General features: G+C 42.5%; 1 protein-coding gene across 5 annotated transcripts in view; it reads left to right on the top strand.

The window, feature by feature from the left end:
* Window positions 1-13953, top strand: part of TRPM1 (transient receptor potential cation channel subfamily M member 1) — a 139822-nt gene that overhangs the window by 74255 nt on the left and 51614 nt on the right. For all 5 annotated transcript variants that reach the window (XM_032259951.1, XM_032259950.1, XM_032259952.1 and 2 more), the window contains exons 7-10: window positions 540-714; window positions 1130-1253; window positions 2328-2400; window positions 3256-3356. In XM_032259951.1, coding sequence (XP_032115842.1) covers window positions 540-714; window positions 1130-1253; window positions 2328-2400; window positions 3256-3356 — 473 coding nt within the window. The remainder of the gene's footprint in view (window positions 1-539; window positions 715-1129; window positions 1254-2327; window positions 2401-3255; window positions 3357-13953) is intronic.

Genomic DNA, 13953 nt, shown 5'->3' with positions numbered 1-13953 from the left:
GGGTCAGAAAGTTCCCGATTTTGAGGTTCTGATTTTCCCCATGAGGCCACAATACGTGACAGAATGCAAGAATAAAAATTGGGCCAGGCGCGGTGGCTCACACCTGTAATTCTAGCATTTTGGGAGGCCAAGGCAGGTGGATCACTTGAGCCCAGGTGTTTGAGACCAGCCTGGGCAACACGGCGAGACTTCATCTCTACCAAAAATACAAAAATTAGCTGGGTGTGGTGGCGTGCACCTGTAGTCCCAGCTACTTAGGAGGCTGAGGTGGGAGGATTGCCTGAGCTGGGGAAGGTTGACACTGCAGTGAGCCATGTTCGTGCCACTGCACTCCAGCTTGGGGGACAGAGTGAGACCCTGTTTCAGAAAAAAAAAAAAAAAGAAAAGAAAATTGTTATCACGTGCCTGAATTCCTTCCAGCCAGACGTAGCATGCCCCAAGTTGCAATGTTTTTACACTTCCCCATACTTCAGGAGTTAAATGAGTGGGCCGTCGGGTCAGGGCACAGGTGCTACTGGCAAATGTGGTTTGTGTTGCAGGACTGGGGCAGGGCGTGCCCCTGGTGGGCCTCGTGGTGGAGGGGGGCCCTAACGTGGCGTCCATCGTCTTGGAATACCTGCGAGAAGACCCTCCTGTCCCCGTGGTGATTTGCGATGGCAGCGGACGCGCCTCAGACATCCTGTCCTTTGCGCACAAGTACTGTGAAGAAGGCGGGTAGGATTTCTGACGCGTGAGGAAGGGCGGGTGCGTGACTGCCTCTTTGTTGGGCCGAGGAGAAAATCTGAAGTGGTCTGCTTGGACATTCCATGTTTAAATCAGGAAGATTTGCTAGATTTCCTCTCCCCGTTTTCTGAGGTCAGCATCCAGGGGAACTCTCAGGAGCAGGGTGTTCCCAACGGAATGCTCTCTCCCTCGCTTCCAACTCCATTTTCCCTTAGAAAGTTTGCAACGAAGCTGGAATTTAGGACGAGTGAGAATAAATCCGGTGTTTGACGATGGTCCCTTTTTGTCTCCTGTGTCAGGATATCTCCCACAGCAAAGTCTCAAATCAAAGACGGAGAGATGTCTGACTTATTCATATACAGATTTAACTTGCCTTGTTTTGTTCTCTTGCATTTTCTTTGAACAGGATAATAAATGAGTCCCTCAGGGAGCAGCTTCTAGTTACCATTCAGAAAACATTTAATTACAATAAGGCACAATCGCATCAGCTGTTTGCAATTATAATGGAGTGCATGAAGAAAAAAGAACTGGTAAGTGTCTTGTATTTCCAAACAAGCTCTGTGGAGAGAATTATGTTTCATTTTCTAATTCTGCCCATGTGTGCATGACAGGGTTACTCATATTTTAGTCTGGCCTTTTCTGAGAGGCAGTAGAAATGTATACCAAATTGGCAGCTGTGTGCACATGGCAGAAGCTGAACACGCCCATGCAGGGGAGGGCCCGTGGCGCTTTCGAACATTAGCAAATGGGACGTGACATCACACAACATCCTCCAAGGCTCACAACATTACTCAGATTGATAGTTTTGGGGGAAAGGACCACAGAGCACCCTGTCAGACGTGCTTACAAAGTTATGTTATTTTATTTTCCAAATGCGATAATAATTTCCTACTCGTTCCCTCTTCAGTGGTATTTATAAGGAAAAGGCACTCTTGTGCACGTAAGACAGCCTCTTCAAAATTCCAAGCACACATATTTCCTACAAATATCTCCTGTCTGATGAGATATGACTTTGCATCTCCTGTGGCAACTGAGATTTTGGAGTATAGCTCCTCTCCTCTGGAATGGATGGGGAAAGTAATAAAATCAGCACACAGGCAGGGACCCCAGAGCAATACTGTAACTTCGGGAAATCAGCCAGGCACGGTGGCTCACGCCTATAATCCCAACACTTTGGGAGGCTGAGGCAGGCAGATCACCTGAGAGCAGGAGTTTGAGACCAGCCTGGCCAACATGGCAAAACGCCATCTCTACTAAAATATACCAAAAGAATTAGCCAGGCATGGTGGCATGTGCCTGTAATCCCAGCTACTCGGGAGGCTGAGGCAGGAGAATCGCTTGAACCTAGGAGGCAGAGGTTGTGGTGATCAAAGATTGCGCCATTGCACTCCAGCCTGGGCAACAAGAGCGAAACTCTATCAAAAAAAAAAAAAAAATAAAGAAAGAAAAATAAATAAAGAAAGAAATCACCAGCACTTGGTTTGAAACTGTTCAGCACTCAGGATCGTTTTATTATGCGTCAGTCTCTCGTCATTTTGTAACAACACCCCGTGTCTCCCTCTTGTTTTCAACTTGGCTTTACCTCAGTCTTTTCACATTTTCAGGTCACTGTATTCAGAATGGGTTCTGAGGGCCAGCAGGACATCGAGATGGCAATTTTAACTGCCCTGCTGAAAGGTGAGCTCTGGGAAACGGTGACTCCTGTGCCTTTGATGTTGGCCTGGCTGGCAATCCTTCCCCTCCCAGCCTCCATGGACCGTGTCTGCTGGTGCTAGGCCCTGAGTCAGGCCACTTGGGCAGTCTCAGCGTGAAGCCGCGGTGGAATGACAAGGCGTGCTGCAGGTTTCTGTGGGGCAGAGGGCTGTGGGTGCTCCTGGACCATCATGGGCTGAGGTCAGAACCGTTTCTATTGGTAACTGGTTCACTGAGGGCTTCGGCTCCTAGAGTGTAAACATGAGATGGGTTCATTTTCAGTCACTGCGTTCCACAGTGCTCTGTCCAGTTTCCCCGTCCTGGCTCTAACGATAGGCTTCAAGCTGGCATTGATGGGCAGTGGGGTCTGGCTCTGGGTTTCACACTTCCTCCCTGCCTCTTGGTTAGCCTGGTGCCATGAGGGGACAGAGAGTACAGAAAGGAGAGGGGTCACTGTCAGGCTGGCTGCCGTGCAGCACTGGGCTCATCTCTCTGTGGGGTTGGGGGACTGCTTTTCTTGGTGTCCCTTGGCCTGGCCTGGCAGTCCCAGGGTTCCACCGTTCATGGAGATGAGGGTCCCTGAGCCACTGGGTTCCTTTTCTGTCCCTCCCAAGGAGACCATGCATGAGAAGCTGGCATGAGAAGAGGCTGCCTCCACCTTCCTCCTGGGAAGCGATTTGAGTTTGGGGCCTTAGTGGTCATTCAGGGTGAAAGTAAAGGCAGCAATGCTTAGTTCCAGGCCAGCAGCCCAGGGGATGCCTGTGCTCACCACCCAGCACCCGCCAAACGCTGGCGGTCCAGTCGTGGAGTGAAAATCGTTCTGGTTTCTTGCCTTTCTAGGAACAAATGTATCTGCTCCAGATCAGCTGAGCTTGGCACTGGCTTGGAATCGCGTGGACATAGCACGAAGCCAGATCTTTGTCTTTGGGCCCCACTGGCCGGTGAGAGTGTTTTTTTCAATTCATATCATTTTTCATGACTTTGTACAAGTGACATATTAGTATGTTCTCCCTTGTGACATGGAACTCAGGAAATTATGTGGGGTTTCTAATGATACGATGTGTAATCCATTAGGATCATTAGAAGATGTTACTGTTTAACTTCAAAGAACCAACAAGAAGTAAGAGCTACTAGCAGAAATTCCAGAGTCAAACCAGTACTCCTGAAGAAATTAATTACCAAATATGTTATCATTGCTGGCAAAAGTGGGGTTTTTACCTTTTTAAAGAAAAAGAAATAAAATAGCTTAGTAAAATTAAATGCAATGCTTCCATCCAGGGCATTGATTTTTCAACTATGGTCTATGAAACCCTGGAGACCTAGAGAAGTCTGTGTGGGGTGGGGGTGGGTGTGTATAGGGTGTGTGTGGGTGTGTGTGTGATATGTAGTTTGCCTGTATGTGGTAGGATTATGTGTAGGTGAGTAATGTGTGTGGGTTTGGGTGGTATAGTGTTTATGCGTGTATGTGTGTGTCATTGGGAGGGTGTTGTGTGTCATCGGCGATGAGCAGTGTGGGGGGGGTGTTTAGAAGTACTAACGTGTGTGACATGGAGATGAGTGTGTGTGTGTGTGCATGTGTGCGTGCACACGTGTGTGATATGGGGACAAGCATGTGTGTGCACATGTGTGCACGTGTGTGCACGTGTGACATGGGGATGAGCATGTGTGTGCATGTGCGTGTGCGTGTGCGTGTGCGTGTGTGTGTGTGAACACAAATAAGTCTGCATGATAAGGGACTCCAGGCCGCCTACTCTTCCTTCCATCAAAGCAGCTTCTTTGATCTATTTTATAGATTAGGAGTCAAGATAAATTTGTGTTTGCAAAAAGGGCTGTGTTGCTTAGGAAAGATAGTAGGAATACCTACAGGGTTTATGTTGGTTTTAAAAACCACATTTCTTGGCCAGGCGTGATGGCTCACACCTGTAAGCACTTTGGGAGGTCAAGACAGGAGGATTGCTTGAGGCCAGGAGTTCAAGACCAACCTGGTCAACATAGTGAGACCCCATCTCTACAAAAAAAATTAAAAAATTAGCCAGGCATGGGAGTGCATGCCTATAGTCCCAGCTACTCTGGAGGCTAAGGCAGGAGGATTGCTTGAGCCTAGGAATTTGAGGTTAGAGTGAGCTATGATTACACCACTGCACTCCAGCTTGGGTGAGAGTGAGATTCCATCTCTAAAACATAAAAAACAATGCAAAATCATTTCTCAGAACATCCGTGGCATATTGCTGCACAATGCATTTTATTTAACTGCCTCTGTGTTTAGGTCTCCCAAGGCATTTAACTGCCTCCCAAAGCATTTAACGGCCTCTGTGTTTAGGTCTCCTGGAAGTTGCCCGTACACCTTGCCATACCATGTTTTAGCACTCGTTATTGATTGATCACTTGCAGATGGTTCCATCAGTTCTCCACTTGGAAATAGAAGCAAGTGGATTGCTCACTCTGCTTCCACTGCTCCTGTTCCTCCTGCATTTGATAGTTGCCTGTTTAATATATGTACTTTTTTTTTTTTTTTTGATGGAGTCTCACTCTGCTGCGCAGGCGGGAGTGCAGTGTTGCAATCTCAACTCACTGCAGCCTCTGCCTCCCAGGTTCAAGCAGTTCTCCTGCCTCAGCCTCCCAAGTAGCTGGGAATATAGGTGCTCACCATGCCCAGCTAACTTTTTTTTGTATTTTTAGTGGAGACACAGTTTCACCATGTTGGCCAGACTGGTCTCATACTTCTGATCTCAAGTTATCCGCTTGCATTGGCCTCCCAAAGTGCTGAGATTACAGGCATGAGCCACCACGCCCGGCCCTGTTTAATTCTTATTTTGATCCCGTTTACAATGGTGAAGAGTTTGTGGAACCATCTACTTGTGTTGTCCACTTCAGACTCCCACTTTGTGAAATAAGGAAATTCACTCTATACTCCTCCTTCCTCTCCTGACAAGTTTCATCTTCCTACCTTTCACATGCTACTTGACGTGGTGAACATGGACATATCATTCTTTAATCATTATTGAGGTTCTACTTACATCTTGCTCTTTAATCATCATTCAGTTTTCATACTTGGTCTCTGTGTTGATTCTAAAACATGGAGAAACCAGCAGCTTTGACACTGTTGAGATTACATGGAGATTGTTCACTGCTGCTCTGCAAAGTAGGATTAAACTCAAAGAGAAGGAAAGGTAGCCCTGGGTCACTTCTTTGCTCACGCAAAGGAAAATGTGACAGGCATCAAGGTTTCTGTCATTCATCAACTATTTAAAACTGTGTGACATTTTAGTTTCCTTCATATTTAGACCGTGACTTCTTTGAATAGATATTTGCTTTTCTCCACATTTCTAATTCTCTTTCTTCTTCCAAACATTTGCTTTGGTGTCATTGCTGTATCTATTTTTTTAAAGTATTTTTACTGCATCTTTAGTTTGTTCCAAACAAATAGATGTAAAGTTTGGTACACGCCTACATACACTTGCCACTGCTGATGTTGAGGCTTATCTTAGTCTGTTTTCTCACTGCTATAAAGAATAGCAGTATTCTGAGACTGAGTAATTTATAAAGAAAGGAGATTTAACTGACTCCCAGCTCCAAGTGGCTGGAGAGGCCTCAGAACACTTACAGCCATGGGGGAGGGCAAAGGAGAAGCAAAGACACATCTTCCATGGCAGTAGGCGAGATAGAGAAAAGAGCGCACGGGGCTGCCAGATACTTTCAAAGCCATCAGTTCTCTTGAGAACTCTTTCACCATCATGGGAACAGCATGGGGGAACTGCCCTCATGATCCAATCACCTCCCACCAGGTCCCACCCTGGACACCTGGGGATTACAATTGGAGATCAGATTTGGGTGGGACACAGGGCCAAACCATATCAAGGTTCTTGTCAGCAACATGGATATATCAAGCATGACTGTGGCAAAGGCTATGTTAGCGCAGAGCGAGGGCAAAATTATTGTACTCTTTCCAAACTGAGGCCATGTAGATATTACTTTAAAATCCCATTTTGTACTATTATTTGCATATACATAGTTTATATCTAAAATACGTTTTATACTTTAAGTTCAGGGGTACAAGTGCATGTTTGTTATGTAGGTAAACTTGTGTCACGGAGGTTTGTTGTAGATTATTTCATCACCCAGGTATTAAGCCTAGTACCTGCTAGTTGTTTTTCCTGGTCCTCTCCTCTTCTCACCCTCCTCCCTCTAAAAGGCCCCAGTGTCTGTTATTCCCTTCCATGTGCCCATGTGTTCTCATCAGTTAGCTCCCACTTCTAAGTGAGAATATGCAGTATTTGGTTTTCTGTTCCTGCCTTAGTTTGCTAAGGATAATGGCCTCCAGCTCCATCCATGTCCCTGCAAAGGATATAATCTTGTTATTTTTTATGGCTGCAGCCATATCTATTCTCTTGTTACTGGCCCATTTCTTCTTGAAGTATTTTTCAGAGCCCCTTGAGTTCCTACCCACATCTTCCCTGAATGCTCTCAGTGCCTGCTGTACAGCTGTCTACATCAGACATCCTTTCATTGCACTCTGAGACTGCCCATTGCCTCCTAGACCCCATGTCTCCCTCCCTCTCAGATTCTTTTTTCATTTTGCTAGAGTATATCTTCAAGTAACTTTTACATAAGAGCATGTGGGAGGATTACTGTCTTAGTCTGTTTTGTGTTTTTGTAACAGAATACCATAGATGGGGTAATTGATGAAGAACAGAGATTTATTTCTTAGAGTTCTGGAAACCGGAAAGTCCGAGATCAAGGGGCTGGTATCTTGTCAGGGCCTTCTTGCTGCATCATCCCTTGGTGGGGGGTAAGAGGGTAAGAGAGCTCAAGAGAGTGAGAGAGGGCTGAATTCTTAAAGCAAATCTACTCTCAAAATCATGAACCCACTCCCTCTATAAAAGTATTAATCCATTTGTGAGGACAAAATTCTTATAATCTAATCCATTTTAAAGGTCACACCTCTCAGGACTGTTGCACTGGGAATTCAGTTTCCAACACATGAACTTTGGGGGACACTTTGAAACCATATCAATCACCATTCTGTGTCTTTACATGTCTGAAAAAAGTCTGCCTAACATGAGGCTCAACATTGTCCTATGATTTTCATTCAATTATAGATGAACCATTGTTTTCTCTCTGCTCTTTGTTTTTTTGGTGCTTGGAAGTTTCACAAAAATATATCTTCTATTTCAAGCAAATGAAAATAGAAGTGTATAGAGAATACAAACTCAAGCACCCATGTCTTCACACATGTAGGCATTTAGTTATTCTGGCTTTCAAAGGTCCCGTTATGCTGAATACCTGAATCAGCTCTGTAAAATTTTCTTCTATCTCTTTCTTGAGTATTTCTTTCTTTATTTATCTTTTTTTCTTCATCTGGAGTTTCTATTAGTCAAGCAACTCTTGGTCCCCTCCTCCCAGATTGATCCTCCATTTTCAGTTTTTTATTTCTCTATCATTTTGATGTATGTTTTTGGAAATCTTAACTTTTTCTTTAGCTTTTATATAATTTTTTAAGTTTTAGGCACGCATGCTTTTTATATTTAAGAAAGTGTTTTTGTTCCTTAACAGTTTCATTTTCTTAATAGCCTATTTTCACCTCACAGATGCAATATCTAAGGATATGAATTAGATTTTTTGAAGTTCTCTTCTGTTCCCTAGATGATCTCTATTTTCTCCCTGGTTGGCTGTTTCTTTGCTCATTTTGGGTTTTTCTGTTGTGCTGTTGATTTTCTCAAATGCTCTAGATCCTTGGCTGTCCATCACACTACAGAATGAGGGATAGAACTGCTTAATTAGTATGGAAACCCATTTTGCCAACAGGTTTTTCTCCTCCCTGGGAGGACTGCCCAGGAATTCCCTGCTTAGAAAAGAGAGTGATGCCTGAACCTCTCTGCTTTGCTAAGGACAGACTGGAGAGGGCTGATGGGCTCTGGTCCTCCCTAGTCTTTAGCAGACATCCTCCCAGTTCTTCCTAGAAGTGAAGCCCGAGAATGCAGTTGCTTGCTCTGCACCCACGCACCACAGTGGCAGCCTGGAGCCCAGGACGGGATGAGTGGCCTCCTGCTCTGTAGACCGTCTTCCAGTCACCATGCCTTCTGCCCACCACGTGCCCTCTTCTTTGTATCTTGGAAAATCTGGTCTCACCTCAACAGCAATCTCCACATTACACATTTTGGGTTTTGGCTTCCTCTCCATAGTTTTAACTGGTCCATCAATGCTTCCAGAAATTTGTCAAAAACTCTCTGGCCTGCCTCTTCCCCTTGAAATAGATTTTTCTTTTTTATACTCCTTCGCTGTCATTTAAATAGTATTTGGGGAGGGAGGGAAAGGAAGAAACACATGCTCAGGCTGCAACCTGGAGCCAAAGTCCTTCTCTGTCTCCCTATAATGGGATAAGGTCTCTAAAGTCTTCCTTTAATAGTTGAAGCACTCAAGAAACTGTGTGCCTGTGAATCCATAGTCTGTCTAGAATTCTTCATATAATAGAAAACTTGTGGTAGGGAGGACATAAGAATTCCAACACAGCAAATCAAACCTAGGTCTGATTTGCTATATATTGCTAGTCAAGATCCTATTTTTTCTATTATTGAATGCAAAAATAAAAGCTTCATAAGAGTATAATGGTGATTATTGGAAGCTAGGATGTGGGAGATTGGGAGATATTGGTTAAAAAGTACGAAGTTTCAGTTAAGAAGGATAAATTCTGGAGACCTATTGTTCAACATAGTGACTATAATGAGTAATAATGTATAGTGCACTTGAAATGTGCTAAAAGAGTAGATTTTAAATGTTCTCATCACAAAAATGATGTCTGTAAGGTAATAGACAAGTTAATTAGCTTGATTTCATCATTCCACAGTGTACACATATATTTAAGCATCACCTATACCATAAATATATATAATTTGTCACTTGTTAATTAAAATAATTAAAAGCTTTGCCAAAAAAAAATCCTTAAAACATGCTTTTAAACATAATGAAGAGGCCAGGCACAGTGGCTCACTCCTGCAATCCCAGTACTTTTGGAGACTGAGGCAGGTGGACCACCTGAGGTCAGGAGTTCAAGACCAGCCTGGCCAACATGGAAAAAACCCATCTCTACTAAAAATACAAAAATTAGTTTGGTGTAGTGGCACATGCCTGAAATCCCAACTACCTAGGAGACTGAGGCAGGAGAATTGCTTGAACCCAGGAGTTAGAGGTTGCAGTGAGGTGAGATTTTGCCACTACACTCCAGCCTGGGTGACAGAGCAAAATTCCATCTCAAAAAACAAACAAAAAACGTTAAGAGAGAGAGAAAAGGAGAGGTGTTTGATATATACAAGTAACAAAAAGGCAATTTATTTATTTATATTGAATCATAAAAACTTTGGATTAACAATTTTTTTTCTGGGGAAGTTCTCAAGATTTATCGTTAATGGAACAAAGAATGCATAGGACAGGTGTTTCTCCAATGTGTTGAGGGCAAGGTGTGGGGGCTGATATGTGTATTGAAATCTGTAAGCGCACAAAGAGACTGGGAACAGTAGGTGCCTTGGAGGGAGAGGACATTAGGGTGGAGGGAAGTCCACTTTGTCACTGTATAGCCTGCTATACTATTCAGAGATTTGCCATGTCCTGGTGATTTTTTTTCCTTTTAAAATTTATATATACACACATACACACACACACACACACACACACACACACACACACACACACATAATTGCACTTTAGGTTCTGGGGTACATGTGCAGAATGTGCAGGATTGTTGCATAGGTACATACATAGCAATGTAGTTTGCTGCCTCTGTCCCCCTGTCACCTTGTATCTGGCATTTCTCCCCATGTTATCCCTCCCCAACCTTCCTACGCCCCCACTGTCCCTCCCCTGTTCCCCGCCAACAGACCAGTGTGTAATGCTCCCCTCCCTGTGTCCATGAGTTCTCATTGTTCAACACCCACCTATGAGTGAGAACATGTGGTGTTTGATTTTCTGTTCTTGTGTCAGTTTGCTGGGAATGATGGTTTCCAGATTCATCCATGTCCCTACAAAGGACATGAACTCAACATTTTTTATGGATGCAGAGTATTCCATGGTATATATGTGCCACATTTTCCTTGTCCAGTCTATCGTCAGTGGGCATTTGGGTTGGTTCCAGGTCTTTGCTATTGTAAACAGTGCTGCAATGAACATACATGTGCATATGTCTTTATAATAGAATGATTTATACTCCTTTGGATATATACCCAGTAATGGGTTTGCTGGGTCAAATGGAATTTCTGTTTCTAGGTCCTTGAGGAATTGCCACACTGTCTTTGGTTGAACTAATTTACACTCCCACCGACAATGTAAAAGTGTTCCTGTTTCTCCACATCCTCTCCAGCATCTGTTGTCTCCAGATTTTTTAATGATCACCCTTCTGAGATGGTGTCTTAATGTGGTTTTGATTTGCGTTTCTCTAATAACCAATGATGATGAACATTTTTTCATATGTTTGTTGGCCTTATATATGTCTTCTTTTGAAAAGTGTCTGTTCATGTCCTTCGCCCACTTTTGAATGGGTTTGTTTGTTTGTTTCTTGTAAATCTGTTTTAGTTCTTTGTAGATTCTGGATATTAACCCTTTGTCAGATGGGTAGATTGCAAAAATTTTTTCCCATTCTGTTGGTTGCTGGTTCACTCTAATGATTGTTTCTTTTGCTGTATAGAAGCTCTGGAGTTTAATTAGATCCCATTTGTCTATTTTGGCTTTTGTTGCCAATGCTTTTGGTGTTTTAGTCATGAAGTCCTTGCCTATGCCTTTGTCCTGAATGGTTTTGCCTAGGCTTTCTTCTAGGGTTTTTATGGTGTTAGGTCTTATGTTTAAGTCTTTAATCCATCTGGAGTTAATTTCAGTGTAAGGTGTAGGTGAAGGGGTCCAGTTTCTGCTTTCTCCACATGGCTAGCCAGTTTTCTCAACACCATTTATTAAACAGGGAATCCTTTCCCCATTGTTTGTTTTTGTCAGGTTTGTCAAAGATCAGATTGTTGTAGATGTGTGGTGTTGCCTCCAAAGCCTCTATTCTGTTCCATTGGTCTGTATCTCTGTTTTGCTACCAGTACCATGCTGTTTTGATTACTGTGGCCTTGTAGTATAGTTTGAAGTCAGGTAGCATGATGCCTCCAGTTTTGTTCTTTTTGCTTAGAATTGTCTTGGCTATGCGGGCTCTCTTTTGGTTCCATATGAAGTTTAGGGTGATTTTTTCCAGTTCTGTGAAGAGGGTCATAGATAGCTTGATGGGGATAGAGCTGAATCTATAAATTACTTTGGGCAGCGTGGCCATTTTCACAATATTGATTCTTCCTAACCATGAGCGTGGAATGTTTTTCCATCTGTTTGTGTCCTCTCTTATTTCGTTGAGCAGTGTTTTGTAGTTCTTCTTGAAGAGGTCCTTTATATCCTTTGTTAGTTGTATTCCTAGGTATTTTATTCTCTTTGTAGCAATTGTGAATGGCAGTTTGTTCTTGATTTGGCTGTCTGTAAGTCTGTTGTTGATGTATAGGAATGCTTCTGATTTCTGCACATAGATTTTGTATCCTGAGACCTTGCTGAAGTTGCTTATCAGTTTAAGGAGATTTGGGCTGAGACGATGGGATCTTCTAAATATACAATCATGTCATCCGTGAAATAGAGACAATTTGACTTCCTCCTTTCCTAGTTGAATAACCTTTCTTTCTTTTTCTTGCCTGATTGCTCTGGCTAGAACTTCCAATACTGTATTGAATAGGAGTGGTGAGAGAGAATACACTTGTCTATTGCCAGATTTCAAAGGGAATACTTCCAGTTTTTGCGCATTCAGTGTGACATTGGCTGTGGGTTTGTCGTAAATAGTTTTATTATTTTGAGATATGTTCCATCAATACCTAGTTTATTGAGAGTTTTTAGCATAAAGGGCTGTTGAATTTTGTTGAAGGCCTTCTCTGCATCTATTGAGATAATCATGTGGTTTTGTCTTTGGTTTTGGTTATGTGGTGGATTATGTTTATAGACTTGCGTATGTTGAACCAGCCTTGCATCTCCTGGATGAAACCTACTTGATTGTGATGGATCAGCTTTTTGATATGCTGTTGCAATTGGATTGCCTGTATTTTATTGAATAATTTTGCATCTGTGTTCATCATGGATATTGGCCTGAAGTTTTCTTTTCTTGTTGAGTCTCTGCCAGGTTTTGGTATCAGGATGATGTTGGTCTCATAAAATGATTTGGGAAGGATTCCCTCTTTTTGGATTGTTTGGAATAGTTTGAGAAGGAGTGGTACCAGCTCTTCTTTGTATGTCTGGTAGAATTCGGCTGTTAACCCATCTGGACCTGGACTTTTTTTTTGGTTGGAGGCTATTAATTGCTGCCTCAACTTCAGCCCTTGTTATTGGTCTATTAAGGGTTTCAACTTCTTCCTGGTTTAGGCTTGGGAGGGTGCAAGTGTCCAGGAATTTATCCATTTCTTCCAGGTATACTGGTTTATGTTCATAGAGTTGTGTGTAGTAATCTCTGATCATAGTTTGCATTTCTGTGGAATCAGTGGTGATATCCCCTTTATCGTTTTTTATTGCATCTATTTGATTCTTCTCTCTTTTCTTTTTTATTAATCTGGCTAGTGGTCTGTCTATTTTGCTGATCTTTTAAAAAAACCAGATCCTGGATTTATTGATTTTTTGAAGGGTTTTTTGTGTCTCTATCTCCTTCAGTTCTGCTCTGATCTTAGTTATTTCTTGTCTTCTGATAGCTTTTGACTTTTTTTGATCTTCCTCCTCTAGCTCTTTCAGCTTTGATGATAGGGTATCAATTTTAGATCCTTCCTTGCTTCTTACATATGCATTTGTTGCTATAAATTTCCCTCTAGACACTGCTTTAAATATGTCCCAGAGATTCTGGTATGTTGTGTCTTTGTTTTCATTGGTTTCAAAGAACATCTTTATTTCTGCTTTCATTTCATTGTTTATCCAGTCAACATTCAAGAGCCAGTTGTTCAGTTTCCATGAGGTTGTGTGGTTCTGAGTTAGTTTCTTAATCCTGAGTTCTAATTTGGTTGCACTGTGGTCTGACAGACTGTTTGTTATGATTTCTGTTCTTTTGCATTTGCTGAGGATTGATTTACTTCCAATTATATGGTCAGTTTTAGGGTAGGTGTGCTGTGGTGCTGAGAAGAATGTATATTCTGTGGATTTAGGGTGGAGAGTTCTGTAGATGTCTATTAGGTTTGTTTGATCCAGATCTGAGTTCAAGTCCTGGATATCTTGTTGATTTTCTGTCTTGTTGATCTGTCTAATATTGACAGTAGAGCGTTAAAGTCTCCCACTATTATTGTGTGGGAGGTCTAAGTCTTTTTGTAGGTCGTTAAGAACTTACTTTATATATCTGGGTGCTCCTGTATTTGGGTGCGTATATATTTAGGATCGCTAGCTCTTCTTGTTGCATTGATCCTTTTACTATTATGTAATGCCCTTCTTTGTCTGTTTTTATCTTTGTTGGTTTAAAGTCTATTTTATCAGAGACTAGGATTGCACCTCCTTTTTTTTTTTTTTTTTTTTTTC

This window comes from Sapajus apella, unplaced genomic scaffold, assembly GCF_009761245.1.
Source record: "Sapajus apella isolate SASKATOON/1434 unplaced genomic scaffold, GSC_monkey_1.0 scaffold113, whole genome shotgun sequence".
Classification (NCBI taxonomy): Eukaryota; Metazoa; Chordata; class Mammalia; order Primates; family Cebidae; genus Sapajus; species Sapajus apella.
Note: the sequence above shows the minus strand (reverse complement) of the source record. Positions and strands in the feature narration are given on the sequence as shown.